Source organism: Anas acuta, chromosome 5 (assembly GCF_963932015.1).
Source record: "Anas acuta chromosome 5, bAnaAcu1.1, whole genome shotgun sequence".
NCBI lineage: Eukaryota > Metazoa > Chordata > Aves > Anseriformes > Anatidae > Anas > Anas acuta.
In genome coordinates this window covers 32,503,094-32,520,535 of record NC_088983.1, presented here as the reverse complement: position 1 = coordinate 32,520,535, position 17,442 = coordinate 32,503,094, and the positions used below count along the sequence as shown (strand labels likewise).

The following is a 17,442-nucleotide window of genomic DNA, read 5'->3' as shown; positions in this document are numbered from 1 at the left end:
ATTCCTGCTCCCCAAAGTCCTAAAAAAACAGAGGAAAGAGCCCATTCAATTCTCAGTAAAACCAGTGAAAGATAGGTCTAGCACATGGGCTCTACAGTTCTCTCTCTGAATTCTGGCATCAGAAGACAGGTGCAGAGTTATTTGGGAGGGCGACACTCACCGTTATGGAATTGCTGAGCTGTTTGACCTTCTGCTCTAGTTGTTCTCTTTCCTGTTTTAAATCTGAACTCCATTTAAGTAGTTTCTGTTTTTCCTCTTCTTTTGCTGCAAAACAGAATATTCATCACATCAAGAAATAATATTTAAAGTGTTTCTGTTACAACTGTGGATAGAGGCTGTAAACTGTTTCATTTAAAGGGGGTGTTTAAGATCAATTCAACAACTTTTGCAATAAATCACACCCAATGTTTCACCTATACACAGAAGCATCACAGAAAGCTTAATAAATCTTTAGACTGACATTTACACTTCACAAGTGATTAAGGTCCTTTTCCTTTAATTTCTTTTTCCAAAGGAAGTATCATTCTGTCCCATTCCCTCAATTACATTTTCCAGTATCAAAACTGAAGCAAAGGTGTTGCACCCCATTTTCCTACCTGCTTTATATGCAATATATGAATGAACAATTGCTAAAGTTCCTGGCCACGGGATTGCTTCTTCCTTCTTTAACATCTGAAAGAAAAGTGTGTAGAGATTTAGATGGTAAATAATCTACTCCTAGGAAAAGAAAAAGGAGAAAGAGGGAAAGGCAGAGGATTTTCTTTATGGCTATCATTAGTCTGAGCCCTGTTAACACGTCTGCTTTGCAGACCTGTTCTGAGATTTAACAGAGGGAATTATTCACAACTGTACCGTAGCTCCCACAAAGGAGGCCTGTTTCTTACAAATGTCAGCATTTTCTCAAATTCCCTCCATAGACACAAATAAACTCTACTAATGAAACTGAACAACTTAAAAGAGGAATGAAAAGATAATGTATCTGAACTCAAACTTGCCAGGAGACAAACATTATGTCATGGTTCAGACAAACTGCTGATCTCAGATGTTCTGGGAGAAAACTTCTCATGGCACAGAGCAGTCTCCACACCATACATTCAAATACCACACTTCCTGGCTAGTAAAACATGAAACTGTCCTATCTGCCCTTCTCACAAGAATCATTTTAATATAATTGCCAAACCCTCTTTATGTAAGGGTAAAACCCATTTATGCCTTTCAGATCCTCCCTAACATATTCCTACCTACATATTCCTTCCTAACATGCTCCTTCCTAAGGAACTTTATTTTGTGAAGAAAAATGTAATGTGTCTTTTTAACAAGTCAATCCGAGGGGTGTCTCAGAAGACAGAGGACTCGGCCACTTTGTAGTGAAATATCTCCCATTTTTCCCCATAATTTTGTGGGAACATATCACAGAAATACAAAGAGAAGGGAGACATGATGGAACACAAGAGCAGGAATAGGAAAGTGGTAACTCTCCCTCCTCATTTGCAACTACTGACCAAGTCACTTGAGTTTTGCTTTTTCATTCTCCTGAACAGCACATCATATGCCAGGCTGTTTTCTTACCTTGCCATCTGGCTAACCAAAGGTCATGTGGGTGACTAAGCAAGATGCTAAATCAGAGAGAACACTAACAGCTTCAGGCTGCTGATTAAGAGCAACCCTTTGCAACTTCTGGAGTTCCACAAAAGGGTTATGAATACAGTAGTTTATTTCTTTGTCTTGTAATCTCAATGCAATTATGAACAAAATATTAAAATATCATCTGTTCACTTTAATTGTGTACGAGGGATTTGGAAGAAAGAAGAAACAAGCTATTTGTCCATCCTCATTTCACAGATTCTGGACACCATTATTAAAGAGATCACTGAAGTCAATCTCTCCAGTGTTTGATTTATATAACCAAAGAGAGGTTTATATTTTCTCTATCTCTTGAGGTAGGTTCCGACAAATGTTTTATTTATTTATCCAGAAGAACATGCTAATAACTTTTGAAGAAACAACGAGCTTGGGATGAACAGGAACATTTCTATGAGTAGTAGAGAACCTTTCCCAAAAGTTTGTGTGCTTCAGCCCAGAAAGAGTAAAAACACAAGGGTAACAAGTAAAGACCTCAAGTCTGGGAGGAAAACTTAATGGTTTTGCACTTGCACGCATTCCAACAGATGTAATCAAATCAAATTCACACAAGCCTTGTTGCAGATCAAATAAATTTGTTCAGTGTCAGGCTGTCTTGATATAAATAAGCCAAGTGATATGATTGTTTTCTTTAACTTGGAAAAATCTTTACAGTGCATTGTGTATAACACTGTCTGTCAAACAATACCTGGTCTTGACATTTGGGACAGATCCACATGCCCTTGGGAATGGTTTTCAGAGGCGGGTCCAGACAGTCCAGGTGATAAACACGTGAACATGTGTCACACATCAGCAACTGCCCACTTTTTCTGCAAACACTGCAAAAATCCTCATGGATATCGCCCTATAAGATTGAGGGGAAGGGTTGAGGGGAGAGAAAGAGAGAGAAGGCAAAAAGTGAACTTTGACCTTTGACATCTACATCATTGTTAAATGCAAAGTTTACAGCACAAACTATTTCTAAGGGGGATCCAAATGGTCAAGCCCTTTTTAGAAGGTGAAACAGGAAAACCAGGCATGATGTCAGAAACACTGACATCTGTCTTCCCAAACGCTCCCTCTGTCCTCCCACGGTAACATGTTACAACAAACACTTATAACCAAAACTTCTCTTAACAACTGATACCCCATAGCCTGTCTTATTATAGATTCCTCCCTTACTCTGCCTTTTTTTTTGCCTAAAATGATGAGCTATTCTCCTTCTTAACCCTTCTCATTTCTGGATGTAAGCACAACTTCACTTTGGGAATGCTGATGAGGCTGTCTCTTTCCAGTAATAGTATGTAAGAAACCCCAGCTGAGTGACTTAAAAGAACACTGTCAAATATTTAGGTCACCTTTAAAAATGAAAGTGGAAGGAAAAGGTGCTCTGCTTGTAAATGAAAAAGAACAGAATGAATTATATGTTCTGAGATAATTCTTTTTACCTCGCACAGGTTACCTCAAGTTGCACCAAAAAAGCTATGAGTCAAAATTTTTTCTTTCTCTATAGACAGTGGTCTATGTTTCATCACTAACATAGGCTGAGAGACAAGATGAAAGAATAGCAAGAGATACTTTCTAACTGTTTTTTTGTGTTGGTTTTTTTTTTTTTCTCCCCCAGAAAGAGTTGAAAACATACTGACAAGGTCTCTTAACAACATCCAGTCCAAATTACTACTTTATCACCTTTAGAGAAATTTCTTTTGTACAGAAATTTAACTCCCCAGAAATACAGGTCTAATTTTTGTCACTTTTTCTTCTCTCTCTCTCCTCCTGTTACTCCCATCTCATGCTTGGGGTAGTGGTGGTGATGGTGTTTGTTTTCCTTTGTTCTTTGGATATTTGAACAAAGAGGCATGAAAGAAAAATGGCTTAGCACCCACAGAGCAGGAAAGGGGCATCTGAACCCCTCTCCCTTCTCCACCTGTGGCCTTTTCTGGCAAGCTGATATATTCTAGGGCCCATCTGGAGTCAGAAATATGCACTTCTCACTGACTTCAGCCAAATTTTCCCACACACAACATCTGCAAGACTGTGATCTTAAGATGCATGTGTTGAGTCAAATTGTGCTTATACACCCCCTCTGTACATATGCAACATCAGCACTCGCGGTGCTTCATTTTGACCCGTGCAGTCTTTTCAAGTGTGTGAGTAAGTTCCATCATCTTGGAATGATATCGGACTTGGCCATGCACTTACACATTAAGTTGCCAGACAAGAAAAATGATGCTAACCTCTACTGTGGATAAAATATTAAACATATTAGAAGAATGAGACACAGGCAATCTGCTAAGGTTTCTACTTGGCGGCTCTATTGCTGATGAGGCCTTTCTCTGAAGGGAATGCTATTCTTCTCTTAATTCCCAAGGTTAGCACCGACGCCGTGTTTTGTAAAGGATCAAGCTTTAGTCAATTTTCAGTGGCGTGTTTTGGTTCCCTAACTCTGGGGATCATTGAGAGGTGGGTTACGGTATTATTTCATGCTTTACCACAGAGCTCTTCCGTGTTAACAGAAGAATGAAATGAGTGACACTTCATGCCTCTTGTGAAGTGATCTGTGTAACCAGTCTGGGAAGAACTTCTTTTCCTCCATCAAGCACTCTGCGAGCACAAGTAAGGAAAAGAAGGCAGACAGGAGACGTGACATAAGCTAAGATGTGAAATCCTCTGCAACCTAATGAAATTTTTAAGAGCAAAATTCTCACATTTTACAAGAAAATTCTCATTCTAGAGAATTACATGTGTTGTTAAGATGCCTTCGGTTGCCACAGACTACAAATGGCATTTGGTATCTGGCTCAGGTGCCCAATTATTGGTGCGTCGAAAACCAAAATTGATATATCTGGTATCCTGTAGAAAGATCTACACAAGAGATGCAAACTGTTGCTTCTTGAGGTGGTGACATTTAGAAATTTAGACCCGAAGCCTTCTAAATTCAACAGAACACTGTAAATCCAGAAATGATACAACTGGTCAGCGTGCAGTGTGGCTGAACACATCAGGATGGCAACATGTGCACAAAATCCACAGCCCTATTTTTGGTCTGTCAAAACAGTAATACAAAATTCAGGGTATTTCCTCAAAATTAATATCTGGACATACCAAATCCCAGCCAATGCTCAATTCCAAAGAAATGCCCCAGGTTTTCTAGACAGTTAATAAATATATGCATGAAGGGGGTTGGATGTGATGTGACATGCACCCCACTAATCTCAGTGTCTGGACCAGCTCTGTGAAAATTATATGCAGTCAACCTATGTTAGAGCAGAGCTCACTGACAATGCTCGGACATATGTTGTAGGCTAAACAGACAGAAGAATAATTTCAGGACAGAGACAGTATAAAAGGTGATTTAAGGTCACTTTTTGCTCTGATTCCTCTGTACCAAGAAAACCAGAAAGCGAATTAAAGCTTTTTGAACAGCTAACAGTTTATTTTTATATACAGTGGCTAGAGCAATAGTGCCTGGCTTTAGGAATAGAACTGAACAATACAGTGTCATATCCAAAGTATATGTAGTTTATGTGTTTGAATATGTAATATACATGTATATACGTATATGTACATTTCACTGGAATAACGTGGGAAATCTAAATATTCTGTGACAACAACTGTGCAAGACCAGATACATAAAGATGATGGTAATATATATGAATGATATAAGGGAATTAAGTTATCATAAGCAATAATAATCTTGGCACTTCCTAACATTTATGGGTTTGACTTTGCAATCTGCATGTTCTCTAATGCTCTTCTCAACTGGACCATTTATTAATTTACTAATAAAAAGGCATTTTGTGACCACAGACTTGAACCGTCACTAGAATAGAGACTTTTAGACAGAAAACAGTTTTGCTTTATTCTTGCTGCTGAGTAATTGACTGTCAAAGGCAATTGCCATCTTCCAGGTGAATATGCTACTGTGTGAGGGAGAATCACCCATAACCAAATGCTTCACAGCCAATTGCCAGACAGAAAAAAAAAAAAAAATTGTTCAACCGTGCCTACTGTATTACTTCCTTCCTTTCCCCAGGCTCTATTCCTAGTTTCTACTCCTCTACTCTTATCTCCAATCCCATCTCAAGTTCCTGCTTTATTGTCCCTTTAAAATTCATCTCTGTCATTCAGAGAATGACAATTCAGGAGAAAGGCAAGAAGGCCTTTCTGGGCTGTGGTGATGAGTGCTTGATTTGTATTTTTTACAGGTTGGCTAAAAGTTAAGTTTATTTATGTAATGAACATCAAACTTCCATTCTAAAGTCTATATGAATTAGACCTTCACAGTAAATGAGTGCAAAAATGTTTTAAAGATAGGTAAAATTGAAGTTTTCCTCTATATCTGTCTGGGAAACTGCTGAATGGTTTTAACTGGGACTTTTGAAATAACCTTTTATTTAGGCATGCACATCTCATGTTTTCATTCTGTAGGCCCCCAAAGGCTGGGAGCTGTAACAACAGGCAGCATTTTCTATCCTATCTGGAATAAACAGACCTTTCTATATTTTGATTGTCATGTTGAAATATATTTTCTGCTTTTACTTGTATTTTATTTTACATGGAATTCAATACCAAATATTTCTGAAAAGTCTAAAGAATTAGCTCAACTGATAGGGAATATGCATTGAATAAGACTTTGGGATAAAATTCCTTCGAAAAACCAAACATACAAAAATGTTAAAACCATTGCTTATGCATAAACTAAACCACTTGTCTGTAAACATTTTAAAGGGGACTTATATATTATTCTAAAGGGAAAAGAGTTCTACTGTACTATATTACAATACACTCAGGTAAGAGAGAATGTTAACTACCTTCTTTGTAAACTTCCACTGTCTCCTTTAGAATACCTCTATTTTCATAATTAATGTATACTGAAATAATCCATAATCTAGGTACAAATACTATAAAATTTCAGAAAATTCACGGCATTGAGAACTAGATTAGAATGCCTCAAAAATTCTCTACTCTTGCTTTAGCCTGCTGTCACCAGGCACCTCGGAAAACAGGACAACATCACATTATACTGTTTTGAGAGCTCTTATATAGTGGGAAAAGACCGGCAGTATGCATACAGAAGTCAGAGATGGAAAAGACCTACCACATTATCCAGCCCTTCTCTTGGGGCCAGTGTCAAAAATGTTCTCTTCAGCACGTTTACTTGTCATTTTTACTGCTTACTTATAGAAGACCCCAGAGATGGAGCTGCCCCACCCTCCCTATGAGGGGCTGTTCCACAGTCTCTTTCATCTGACTGTCAGCAAAGGGCTTTTATAGTCAAGTGCTATTCTGCTCTCAAAAGTGACTACATAAAAGAGCACCTTCTAATTTCACATACATATTCCCTGTGTATCAGAACTGCATCTATTTATTTCTGTGACTCAGACACACTTGTACTATTTCTATTCCTGTTATCTGTACAGAACAAATACAGTTCAGAAGCAACAAGCTGGCTTCTATTCCCTCTTGTATGTGGCCAATAGTCCCTCAGTCTGTGCACTTAGAGTGGTGAAACTGCATTGGTGAAAATAAAGCTGCCCAGCTCTTCCTCAAAGCCCATTTCAAGTTGTTGGGCTTCAATTATATGTGAAAATATGTAAAAAAACAAACATACAAACAAACAAAAAACCCACAGATTACTTACTCAGATTGCAGGAGTCTGCAATGATATGACTAAATAAGCAAGCACTTTGTTATTTTTAAACTGTACTCAGTAATTAGTAGTCACTAAAAGGCAAGTGCTTTACTTTTACACTGAGCACTTTACTTTTACACTTTTACTTTTTACTCCTGAGAATTTTTATGCAATAAATTGTTTTGCCCATACTGAATAGAGTACACTTTTGGACAAGCCATAGTGTCCCTTCATTATGTCCTGTCAGACCTACACAGAAACTCAGTCCAGCTTTTCTCACTATTTCTTTTCTGAGGTTTATGCATGACCTTTAAATTTTTTCTTCATGTTTTTGCTAGTAATAATGAAATAATTCAGTAGTTCTCAGCAACTTAAAAAAAAAAGTTGTACTTTGAGTGGCAAATCCTATCTTTTAACTTAAAAAAACATACCTACTTCTTTATAAATTATAACAAAATGGGCAAATTTTATTCAAGACAGATTTAGTGATCTGATCACAGGGGCAATGTATTCAGCAACACTGGTACACCAGAACTACCATACGCAATGCTGTGAACATGGCTCCTGGCTGTCCTGAGTGATCTGGGAGGTTTCCCTTCTCTCATTATAGAAACACCACAACTTTTTCTTATTAGGGTCTGTAAGTAATACTTTTCATTCTCCCCTTCCCCCATTTTCATGGATGACAGATTCAATTCAGTCAGACAAGATCTCAGACATGGCACAAAGGAAATGAGCTCATCTAGCATGCCTGGTGCCTCCCAGTGTTTCAATCCACTGAAGGAGTTATAAATAAAATCTCTACAGGATAAGAACATAGGTGCAGGAGGAAAAAGGAAGGGTGTTAAAAGGATGCTGGACCATTTCATTGCACTGAACTAGGACAAAGGATGAGTGAGACTACAGAAACAAAATCTGCAATGATTTTCCTTGTGACTGTTTCTACATATCTTTCCAAAAGTAACCCCCTTCCCAAGAGTTACTTACGTCTGTGGAGCTGGGGCTAGGCAGGGACACAGGCTGAACAGCTGCGGGAAAAGTAAATGTGGTCTCTGTCTTTTCATTTTCAGGGGAGTCAGGATAACTGGACAGAGGGGATGTGGGGGTCAAAGCCCCAAACCCCAGCACCGTGTTGTATTTAGGTGGACGACCTACATATTAACAAAAGGGAACAAACAAACAAACAAAAAAAAAAAAAAGGAAAAATGATCTTACATACCTTTGGCCAGTGGTCCTCATTGGCTAGCATGAAAAAGGAAATGATGTAGCACAGAGAGGAAATTAATATAAAAGTTACAAGTGGAAGGACAGAAGCAAAGATTAAAACATTCTTAAGAAATCTTCAAGTAGAATTTTGCAAGGAAAGAACATTTAAAAGATGTATTTCAGAAGGAAATAGAAACAAGTTCTGTCGAGGGTCAAAGTATCGCTCTCACAAAAGCAGTGTGGGAATGCTTTCCATTCCTAGAAACAAGGCTATTCAGTTTTTAGGGAGAGCATGTTGGCATCAAAACTAGAGAGAAGCCACAATAACTACTATTAAATCCCTTCTACTGTTATCCCACACATTCCTATCTTTCTACTGCCAGCATAAATCTACACAAAGGTTAAGTCCTTTATCACAGGCCAACACTCACCATTCCAACCCTCTCCTTTTCTTCCCATTTTTTTAAACCCACTCACCCACAGATCAGCACTTTCTACTCTACTGGTACATCTTTTAAATTAGGCTAGAACAGGTCCTATTTTGTGACTCATAACCCCAGCACTACCAGCTGTAATCTATCATTGGTCTTCCACTGTAACCCTCACTCAAATCCTGTGCTCTTTCTTAGCATTTCTCAGTCAAATACATTTAATTCTACACAACTCCTATGTGCTTCTTTAGACTAGCAGAAGTGCAAAATGTGTTTGTAACTATTTTCATAAAATTACGTATGCAAAGGAAGGTGGCAAAAAACAATATGTAACCATCATTTCTGCCTCCCTTCTCCTGGGTAATTTATGGATATGTAAACATAAAGGACCTAGGATCTAGGAATAATTCTCCGGATTTTATGTTTACAGATTGTCAGTCCATACCTATTAACATGCTAAACCTAGCATTTAAAGTCTGGATATGTTCCAGAACTAAGTATGTCCTTGGAAACGGATTTCTGATAGTGATGTCCATGGCTGAAATTTCTGACATGCTCAGCACCATCTAGAATTAAACTAAAGCTCTCAAGGGCACTTGCTTGCATAAGCTTTTCACCTAATATATTGCTATACTAAATCACAAAACAAATGTATACATCCAAATCTTTTGTCAACTGAAAATTCATGCTACTAGTTTGGTACTGATACAAGGTGCAGGCTCACAACAGTGTGGGAGAAAAAAAAAAAAAAAGAGAGCATAACAGCAGTCAGCATGCATAAATAGGCTAGGAGAATATCAAGTACAAAAGCATGCAAACTCTTTCATTGACACAGTAATTGTTCACAATGAGTTATAAAACAGAATTAAGAAATCATTACTAGGAGTAGAAACATTTACTTATCCACAGATCAAATGTAAACCTCTCTCTCTATAAAATCTGTATCATACTATTTATAAATATATTTTTTTATGTCATTAGAGGATGGCACTAGAGACTGATGTGCTTTATTCAGAAACAGCATGGATGCAGAAGTGTCAGTTTTGCCACATTGCCTTCTGGACTGACAAGGTACGTCAAGGAGAGTACATGTGAAGTGGATATATGACCTTGCAGCCAAAAAAAAACAAAAAAAAAAAACACAGAACAAAACAAAAAACAACAGAATTGGAACTGGTTGATGCTAGGTTAGACTGTGGATTTTAAATATGTTCAATTGCTTAAGTCTGTAAAAACTGCAGAAAAGTGTCAAAAATCAGGGAAAGATTGTCATGTATGTGTGGTTGATGCCATGCACAAAAAACAGTATCAAGTTCTCTGCTATGCTGTTCTGACTCATCTGATTCACCATAACCTAAGCCTTAAAATTTCACCTGTTTTACAGAAGAATTTCTACTGAATAATACTGCATACCTATATGAAACACCATCTCTTCTGTTTGGACAAGTGGCACTCTGCTTGCAGTGAAGTGCTCAGTATGAGCAAGATAGTCTTTCTTTCTCAAGATAAAATCTTTCCAAGGACATATCTCTGCTCATGGTAGGGAACAAGCTTTTCTCACACTAAGTTTCCTCTCCTATTCTGGGCAGAGACACTTCTTCCATAACCACTTTCTTGATAGTAGTAATACAATTTACTTATTAACAAGAGGATCTTGACAGCAGCTTTATACCACTAAATGATGTTCAAACATCTCACCTTTCACTTTGCTCTATTTTTGGGGGGCGAGAGTGAAACTGAAATGAAACACTGAGCTGCCTAATAAAACCTGCTGTGCTAATTCCTGGAAGTCACGATCTGTGTCTGCCATAGAACTTCACTATACAAATAAAGTACTGCAGTGCCCTTCCTTATTTTGTTCTTCATATCAACAAGGGGACTACAAACACAAGATGGAGAAAGAGGCACACAGCAGGAAGAGAAGTCTAAGTATCTCTCACCTCTTTTGCGTGTCCCAGGATGCATTGTGCTGTTCAGGTACGTGACTGCACTCTTCTTGCGCTGTAGGGGAGAATAGAACCATTTTTGTTGGCTAACATTTTTGGCAACAACTATATGCAATATTTGATGGATAGCATGGTAGTACTACATGAGACGACTGGCTCTTCTATTTTCTGGAGCATAGCTTCAGAAAGGTCAGCTTTTTTACACTACTTCTGACATCTGGACTGCTTCAGGCTAATATGCAAGCTGACCTGATGGCTAGGACTAACACACACTGCCATTTAATGTCAGCTTTACATAGGGGAAGGCAGAAAGGAATGCAAGTATTAAAAGAACACCCCAATGTATTTACTTTTAAAAAATCTGAGGGTCATATCATTGCAATGGCCTTTTAAATCATAAACAATAGCTTCCCTGTCTAGTTAGAACTGAGACAGCTTAGTAGGCAGCGATGTGGCAGAAAAACACACAAGCTCAGAATGAAAGTACTAGCTTCCCCCGGCAAGAGATCAATACCTCAGGCTCAAAAACTGCTCCACTGTATACTGGATTTGCTGTTGTTCTTCTTTTCCTCTCTTGTCGCTTACTTTGGATTTCTTGTAAAACAAAGCATTCAGGTTAGAGAACAACAGGCCTCAGAAATAATACAAAGTTCTCAGAATACAGTTTGCATGTGAATTTAGCTGTGAAGGTTTCTGCAGAACACCACTCATACTCAATACAGGCAACTTTGTCACACTTCTGATTTCTGGAGGTTTGAAAACTAAGATCTAACACGGAATGTAAGTGCTCATCTAATTCACAAAATGACTACCATCTTCTGTCTAAATGAAAGTACTCCCTGACTACGACTTTTTAAATTGGTGGTCAGTGTAATTGAGAGCTAAAACTAAAAGCCTCTGGTAACCTTTTCAATACTTAAAAATAAATGCAGTACAGAAATATGCAAGCTACTGCAATTTAGGCTGTTTCTCACTGTATAGGATTAAGAAAGCCAATTATCTATCAACTCATTTCCTTTACGGATTACAGTTCCATGAAATTGTGAAATAAATGAGAAATCCAGATGTGAGTTACCGTAAAATTATCCATGGCATAACTTTTCAGATACAGGGGCTGCCCCAAAAGCAACATTGTCACAAACTTCTTTCCTACTACCAAAACATACACTTTCTTCCCAACCACTGATCTCAGCTGCATAAGCAACTGATTTGTGTCCATGTAAGATGGGGAATAAAAAGGATGCACAACAGAGACTAAGATCAAGAGTACAGACATCCCAAATGCATGTAATACAGATATATTTTGATGCTTGGACTTCCAACTTAGAATGGCCATGAAGCAGAGAGCTCAAGAACCAACTTATGACATTTTTCTTACCTTCCAGATGGTCATGAGTAACTAGTCCCAGAGATACCATGAAGGCAAGTTTCTGTGAGAAGAAAGAAAGAGAAAAACACAAAGATCGTAACAATTCCAATCGTTAGGATAAGCTACTTAGGCCCTTTAAAGTCAGTTGACAGGTAACTAAGCAACAAAGAAGTTATTAATAATGCTTTGCTTCTATAAATTACTTTTCATTCATATATGTCAATCTGTTTTACAGAAGATAGACGCCAGTCCCATTTTCTAGATGGGAAACTAGGCTGAGATGTAGGGAAATGCCAGTTGCTCATGATCACAGAGTTGGCAGAGCTAGTAACAAGAAAGCAGTTTCTTTACTTCCAATCCAGCACTGAAACAGCTACGTGATTGGCTCTTAGTAAATGCCAACACAGTTCACTTGCCAGCAAAACATTGCTGGTTGCAGAACACGATCTCCATATTATCTCTATGATTATTGCAGACTACAAGGAGCAACGCTGGCTTACATTTGCAGTTTGATAAGGGCTATGGCTTTCTTAAAGGATTCTAATTTTAATGCAGGAATTGCAAAGACATCTAAAAATCAGAATTTGTACTGACAACATTTAATGCTCACAGTAGTCAGTTTGAATCCATCTACAAAAAACAAACATAGCAAAACATTTAGCTGTAATCAGTTCCAAAGCTTGTCATGGCAGGAAGACTTTAAAAATACCCATTTTGTCCATTTTATCACTATAAAACTAACTATATGTAAACTGGAATAAGAACCGGGAGAATGTGAACATACGTTACTCTTTCTGTCCTGCTCACCAGAACAGTGGTATTTCATACAGCAAGATAAAGACAGTTCTCCAGCATTAAAAATAACTTCAGAAGTTTAGAAGTCTAAAAGCTCAAAGGAATGGAAATCAGTGCTGTAATCTAAGCCTCCTGGTTGAAGGAAGTATCAGAGGGAACTTATGATCTTCTAGCTTAACAAAAGGCTCAGAAGTCCAATGTATCTCAGGACTGAAAATGCAAATGCATTATATCTATTTAGATTTCTTATTCTTTAGCCCAATCAGCTATTGCTGTCGAACAGGAATGTAAGGAACATAAAAACTTAGGAGTCTTGATGGAACAGAGGAGAAAATTTGTTTTCTGAAGGACAGAGTACTTCTTTTTTGTCTGAAAAGAACGCTCTGGATGTGTTCTGATACCTGTGGATTTTCTTCTCGTTTTGGCTTCGGTGCAGCAGGTGGAGTAACTGTACGACTTTCTGTTTGCTTCTCTTCTGCTTCCACATGTGGTTTAATAGTCTGAAAAGGAACAGTGTTTCTTTCATTCAGTGATAAGAATGACTTTTTTACTTTGACTAATAAAGCAAAACAAATACTTTAGCAGATACAGGAGAAAAACAGTATAAAACAGGCAGTATGCTAACAAAGACTTAATTGAGGAATCTGACGTGAGAGGAATGTTAATTAGTGTTTTGCTTTAACAAAGGATGGAGCAGCCTCACTACCATTCCATTAACCCAAGCAGCCATGCAAGCAATAAAAGTCATGGTAAGAGTTAACTGCATTACAGAAATCACTATACTGAATGGGATAGAAAACTTCCAGGTAAAAAACACTCTCACAGTACATGTATTTTGTACTTCTGGCTCTTTGGTCTTCATGAAGAATTATGAATGGCTCAAACACTGTCTCTCTGACTCCTAAGATCTCAGATGTTTCTGAAACTTTTTTCTTTTCTGAAGTTAGAATGATTTGCAATGGTATCAAAAAACTTTGCATGACAATCCTCAACACATGGCACAGCTGCCGATTCTACAAATTAAGATAATCTCTACAGAGACACAAACTTTTCCCCTTTAACATATAGGGAATATATACAAAAATAATCGTGTGTTATTAAGCCACCAGCATTTTTCTGCATGTTTTTCAACAGTTCCTTGAATTTCCAGTAATTATTGAAAGAGCAAATTAATATTGCTGACATCAAAAGGAACAGGCATCAAAAGTACAGTATTGTAAAAGTACAACTTCAAATCATATGAAAAGGGCATGCATTGCTAAATAACTTGTAGAACTGCCTTGATGTACACAAGAACCTACTCATGTGAATTTATAAGGAGAACTGAACATGAGCATAACGTTCATGCACAAGCTTTTCAGTCTCTATAGGTGACTTCAAATACGGTTGATAACTTCAAGGCACATTAGTCTATGAAGGAGTTGTAAGTGAAATATATACAAATATATGCACAATTATATAAAAATATGTTATATGTTATAGATAATGTATTATGCATTATACAATATTATAATATTACTAACATGTAATATACTAAGGAGTTAAAAGTGAAACAGAAGATTGCTTCACTTGAAATGAATGGCAAGGACTGCAGCTGCAACCCACACTAAAGCAAAATTTTATTTTACAACAATCTTTACTGGAAAGAGACTTTAAAACTAAACATCCAGAATGCTCTGTTTCTGAAGGTCTCCCTTCCGCCCATTCAATCCAATTTAGTCATGGGAAACTGCCAGTCTTCAGAAGCTGAGTGAGACTATTTTGTCTCCAATCACAAGTGTACAAGACTACAAGATCAAGGAAGAAATTATTGTACTTATTGCATTATATACTCCTATGATTTTGTGTTTTTTTTTTTCCTTTTTTGTTGTTTTTTTTTTTTTTCTTTTCTTGTAGCCACTATCTGAAAAACAAACCCACTGAAAACAGTGTTTCTTAAAAGCCTGATATGAACACGGACTTCTGTTTGTACTTGGTATCCAGTAAATTAGTACAGCCTTGGAATATTGCTTGTTTATAAACTACTGAAGTTAAGACAGTACAGGGAGAATAAAACCCCTGAAGTTTGAGAATAAGATTCCAATGAGCCATATTAAAGAAAAGGTAATTTCTACCCCAAGAGTTGAAAGTCATTCCTTAATTTGTACTGTTGTTGGAACACGAATATTTCCAGTACCCACTGAAAATTTCTGCATTTCTTATCCTCTCCAGAACTGGCTCCATAAAGCAATAAACCCGGTATGTTTATCTAGTAGATACTTTCTTATCTGTACCTGTTTTTCAATGTTTGGTTTGCTGATCTGTACAGTCTGAGGTCCAGCGAGCCTGGTACCCGGTGCTGCTATCACGATGCTGGTGAGCTGTGCCATAGGGAAGGTTTTGGCTATGGTTGCTGTCTGCCCGTTAACTACACGAACTGGATGTATGGAGTTCTGAGAGTTGGGTAAAGAGGTGGGTGTGAACTTTGTTGTCAACATCACAGGCCTCTGAATAAGCTGAGGAGCTGCAAGCATTGGAGGAGGTGCTGGGGCAATAGGAATGTTATTTTGGGCAACTGGTTTAGGTCGAACCTACAAAAAAGTAAAAAAGACAAAGATTCATATATGAGTATTGCAAAAGAACTTCTTTACCAAGTCTTTCAATTCAGCCTTTATATTCCATGCAAGGTTGCTTGATTACTTACAGAATGTAATTTTTAGCATAGCATCATAAGTATTCTATGAGAAAGAAAAGCCACGTTTTCAAACCTACTTGCATAAGATGCAGCCATAACATTTGCATGTGAAGTCACGGTCCTTGAAATGGTATTTTAATGCACAGATATTTATATACTGCGTGTGTACTGCCAAGTGCCTTATATATGTCTAAATCAACATATTGGTTTTGCAAGCCAAATATTCATGTAATATTTACCGGCACTGCTGAGGCGCTCATGCTAAAAGCGTGTCTCAAGGCTTTACACTGAGCCTTCAGCAAATTTTCAGCAAATCCTTGTTACTGTTGTCATCTCTATCTATATCTAAATAGACACCTGCACAACCAATCTTGCTGAACAAACAAACAAACAAAAATCAAGATTATACATCAATCTCTCACTGAAAGTGATAAAGGGTAAAGGTAAATGAAGTTGTTAATCTTTTTTCTTTCTTGGGCCACAAAAGTTTTTCAGTCCTCCACCACCAATATTTGCTTATTTCTTGCCCATTGTTAATTTTTTCTTATCACATCATTACGAAGTATAGAAGTAAAATGCATTACTCTGAAAATAAAGCCTTTTTCATTGTTTAATTTCTATTGTCCTATCCATCTTTAATATTCCGTTACAATTTTATCATTGAAAACTAGGAAAAAGCCTCACAGACCTCACTGTCCCTAAATCTTACCCAGATATCAGCCCATACTTTCCTTTTCCTTTTCCTGTAAAAGATTCAGAATTTTAGCCACAGTGCCACATATATCTTGGTAATTAAATAGTTCCTCCAAGATTTGTTTACCTATTTATTTATTTATTTATTTAAAATGAATCAGTGTCTTTCCCAAACCATGGAAAAACTTGTAAAAAAAACAAGTTTTACTGCTCAGTTGCTAATAGGTCCCTTTCTGTTGCAATATGGAAACACTTGGGAACTATCTAAAGACATCTTGTTTTCGCTTTTTTGCTCATGAATGGCAAACAATAACAGCAATTTAAGGCCTTGGGTAATACTTTGATTTTGCTAACGCCAGTTCAGTGGGTTCATATCATATGATACAAATACTTCCATATATGATCATCATATGTGAATCTCATAATCACAGACCCATGCAGGTTAGAAGGAAGCTCAGGAGGTCACTAACCCAATCTCCTGCTTAGAGAAGGGCCGACACTAAATGCAGAGGCCAGATTGCTCAGGACCTCATCCAGACAAGTCTCTGAAACCTCCAAGTTTGGAGCTTCTATAACATCTCTGGGCAGCTTCTTCCACTCCTAAGTGTCGTCACAGTGAGAAATTGTTTCTTGACTGGACATTAGGAAAAATTTCTGTACTGTGAGGGTGGTCAGACACTGGGACAGGCTTCCTAGAGAGGTGGTTGATACCCCATGTCTATCAGTTGGACAATATGCTTTAACTTTTGGTTAGATCTGAAGTGGTCAGGCAGTTGGACTGTATGATCTTTGAAGCTCCCTTTCAACTGAACTATTCCATTCCATTTCATTCCATTCCATTCCATTCCATTCCATTCCATTCCATTCCATTCCATTCCATTCCATTCCCTGTTTAAACCTTTCCTGTTAAAATTTATGATCCTTATCTGTAATTCTCCTGCCATGCACCTATGTCTCTATCTTCTTTATTTCTTTGTAGGTATTGGAAATAAGGCTGCTGTTAGGTTCCCCAAAATCTCTTGTATAAACTGAACAAGCTCAGCTCTCTCAGCCTCTCCTTGAAGGTCATGTAT

At 37.6% G+C, this 17,442-nt stretch overlaps 1 protein-coding gene across 7 annotated transcripts in view; it reads right to left on the bottom strand.

Moving 5' to 3' along the window:
• PHF21A (PHD finger protein 21A) overlaps positions 1-17,442 on the bottom strand; it is a 139,373-nt gene that overhangs the window by 10,312 nt on the left and 111,619 nt on the right. For 5 of the 7 annotated variants that reach the window (XM_068683810.1, XM_068683813.1, XM_068683812.1 and 2 more), the window contains 9 exons: positions 15,276-15,572; positions 13,404-13,502; positions 12,217-12,268; positions 11,353-11,432; positions 10,833-10,893; positions 8,243-8,406; positions 2,330-2,485; positions 597-672; positions 161-264 (listed from right to left, as the gene is read on the bottom strand). In XM_068683810.1, coding sequence (XP_068539911.1) covers positions 161-264; positions 597-672; positions 2,330-2,485; positions 8,243-8,406; positions 10,833-10,893; positions 11,353-11,432; positions 12,217-12,268; positions 13,404-13,502; positions 15,276-15,572 — 1,089 coding nt within the window. Of the gene's footprint in view, positions 1-160; positions 265-596; positions 673-2,329; positions 2,486-8,242; positions 8,407-8,474; positions 8,498-10,832; positions 10,894-11,352; positions 11,433-12,216; positions 12,269-13,403; positions 13,503-15,275; positions 15,573-17,442 lie in introns of all 7 variants that reach the window. The other 2 variants (XM_068683814.1, XM_068683818.1) reach the window with 1 other exon arrangement.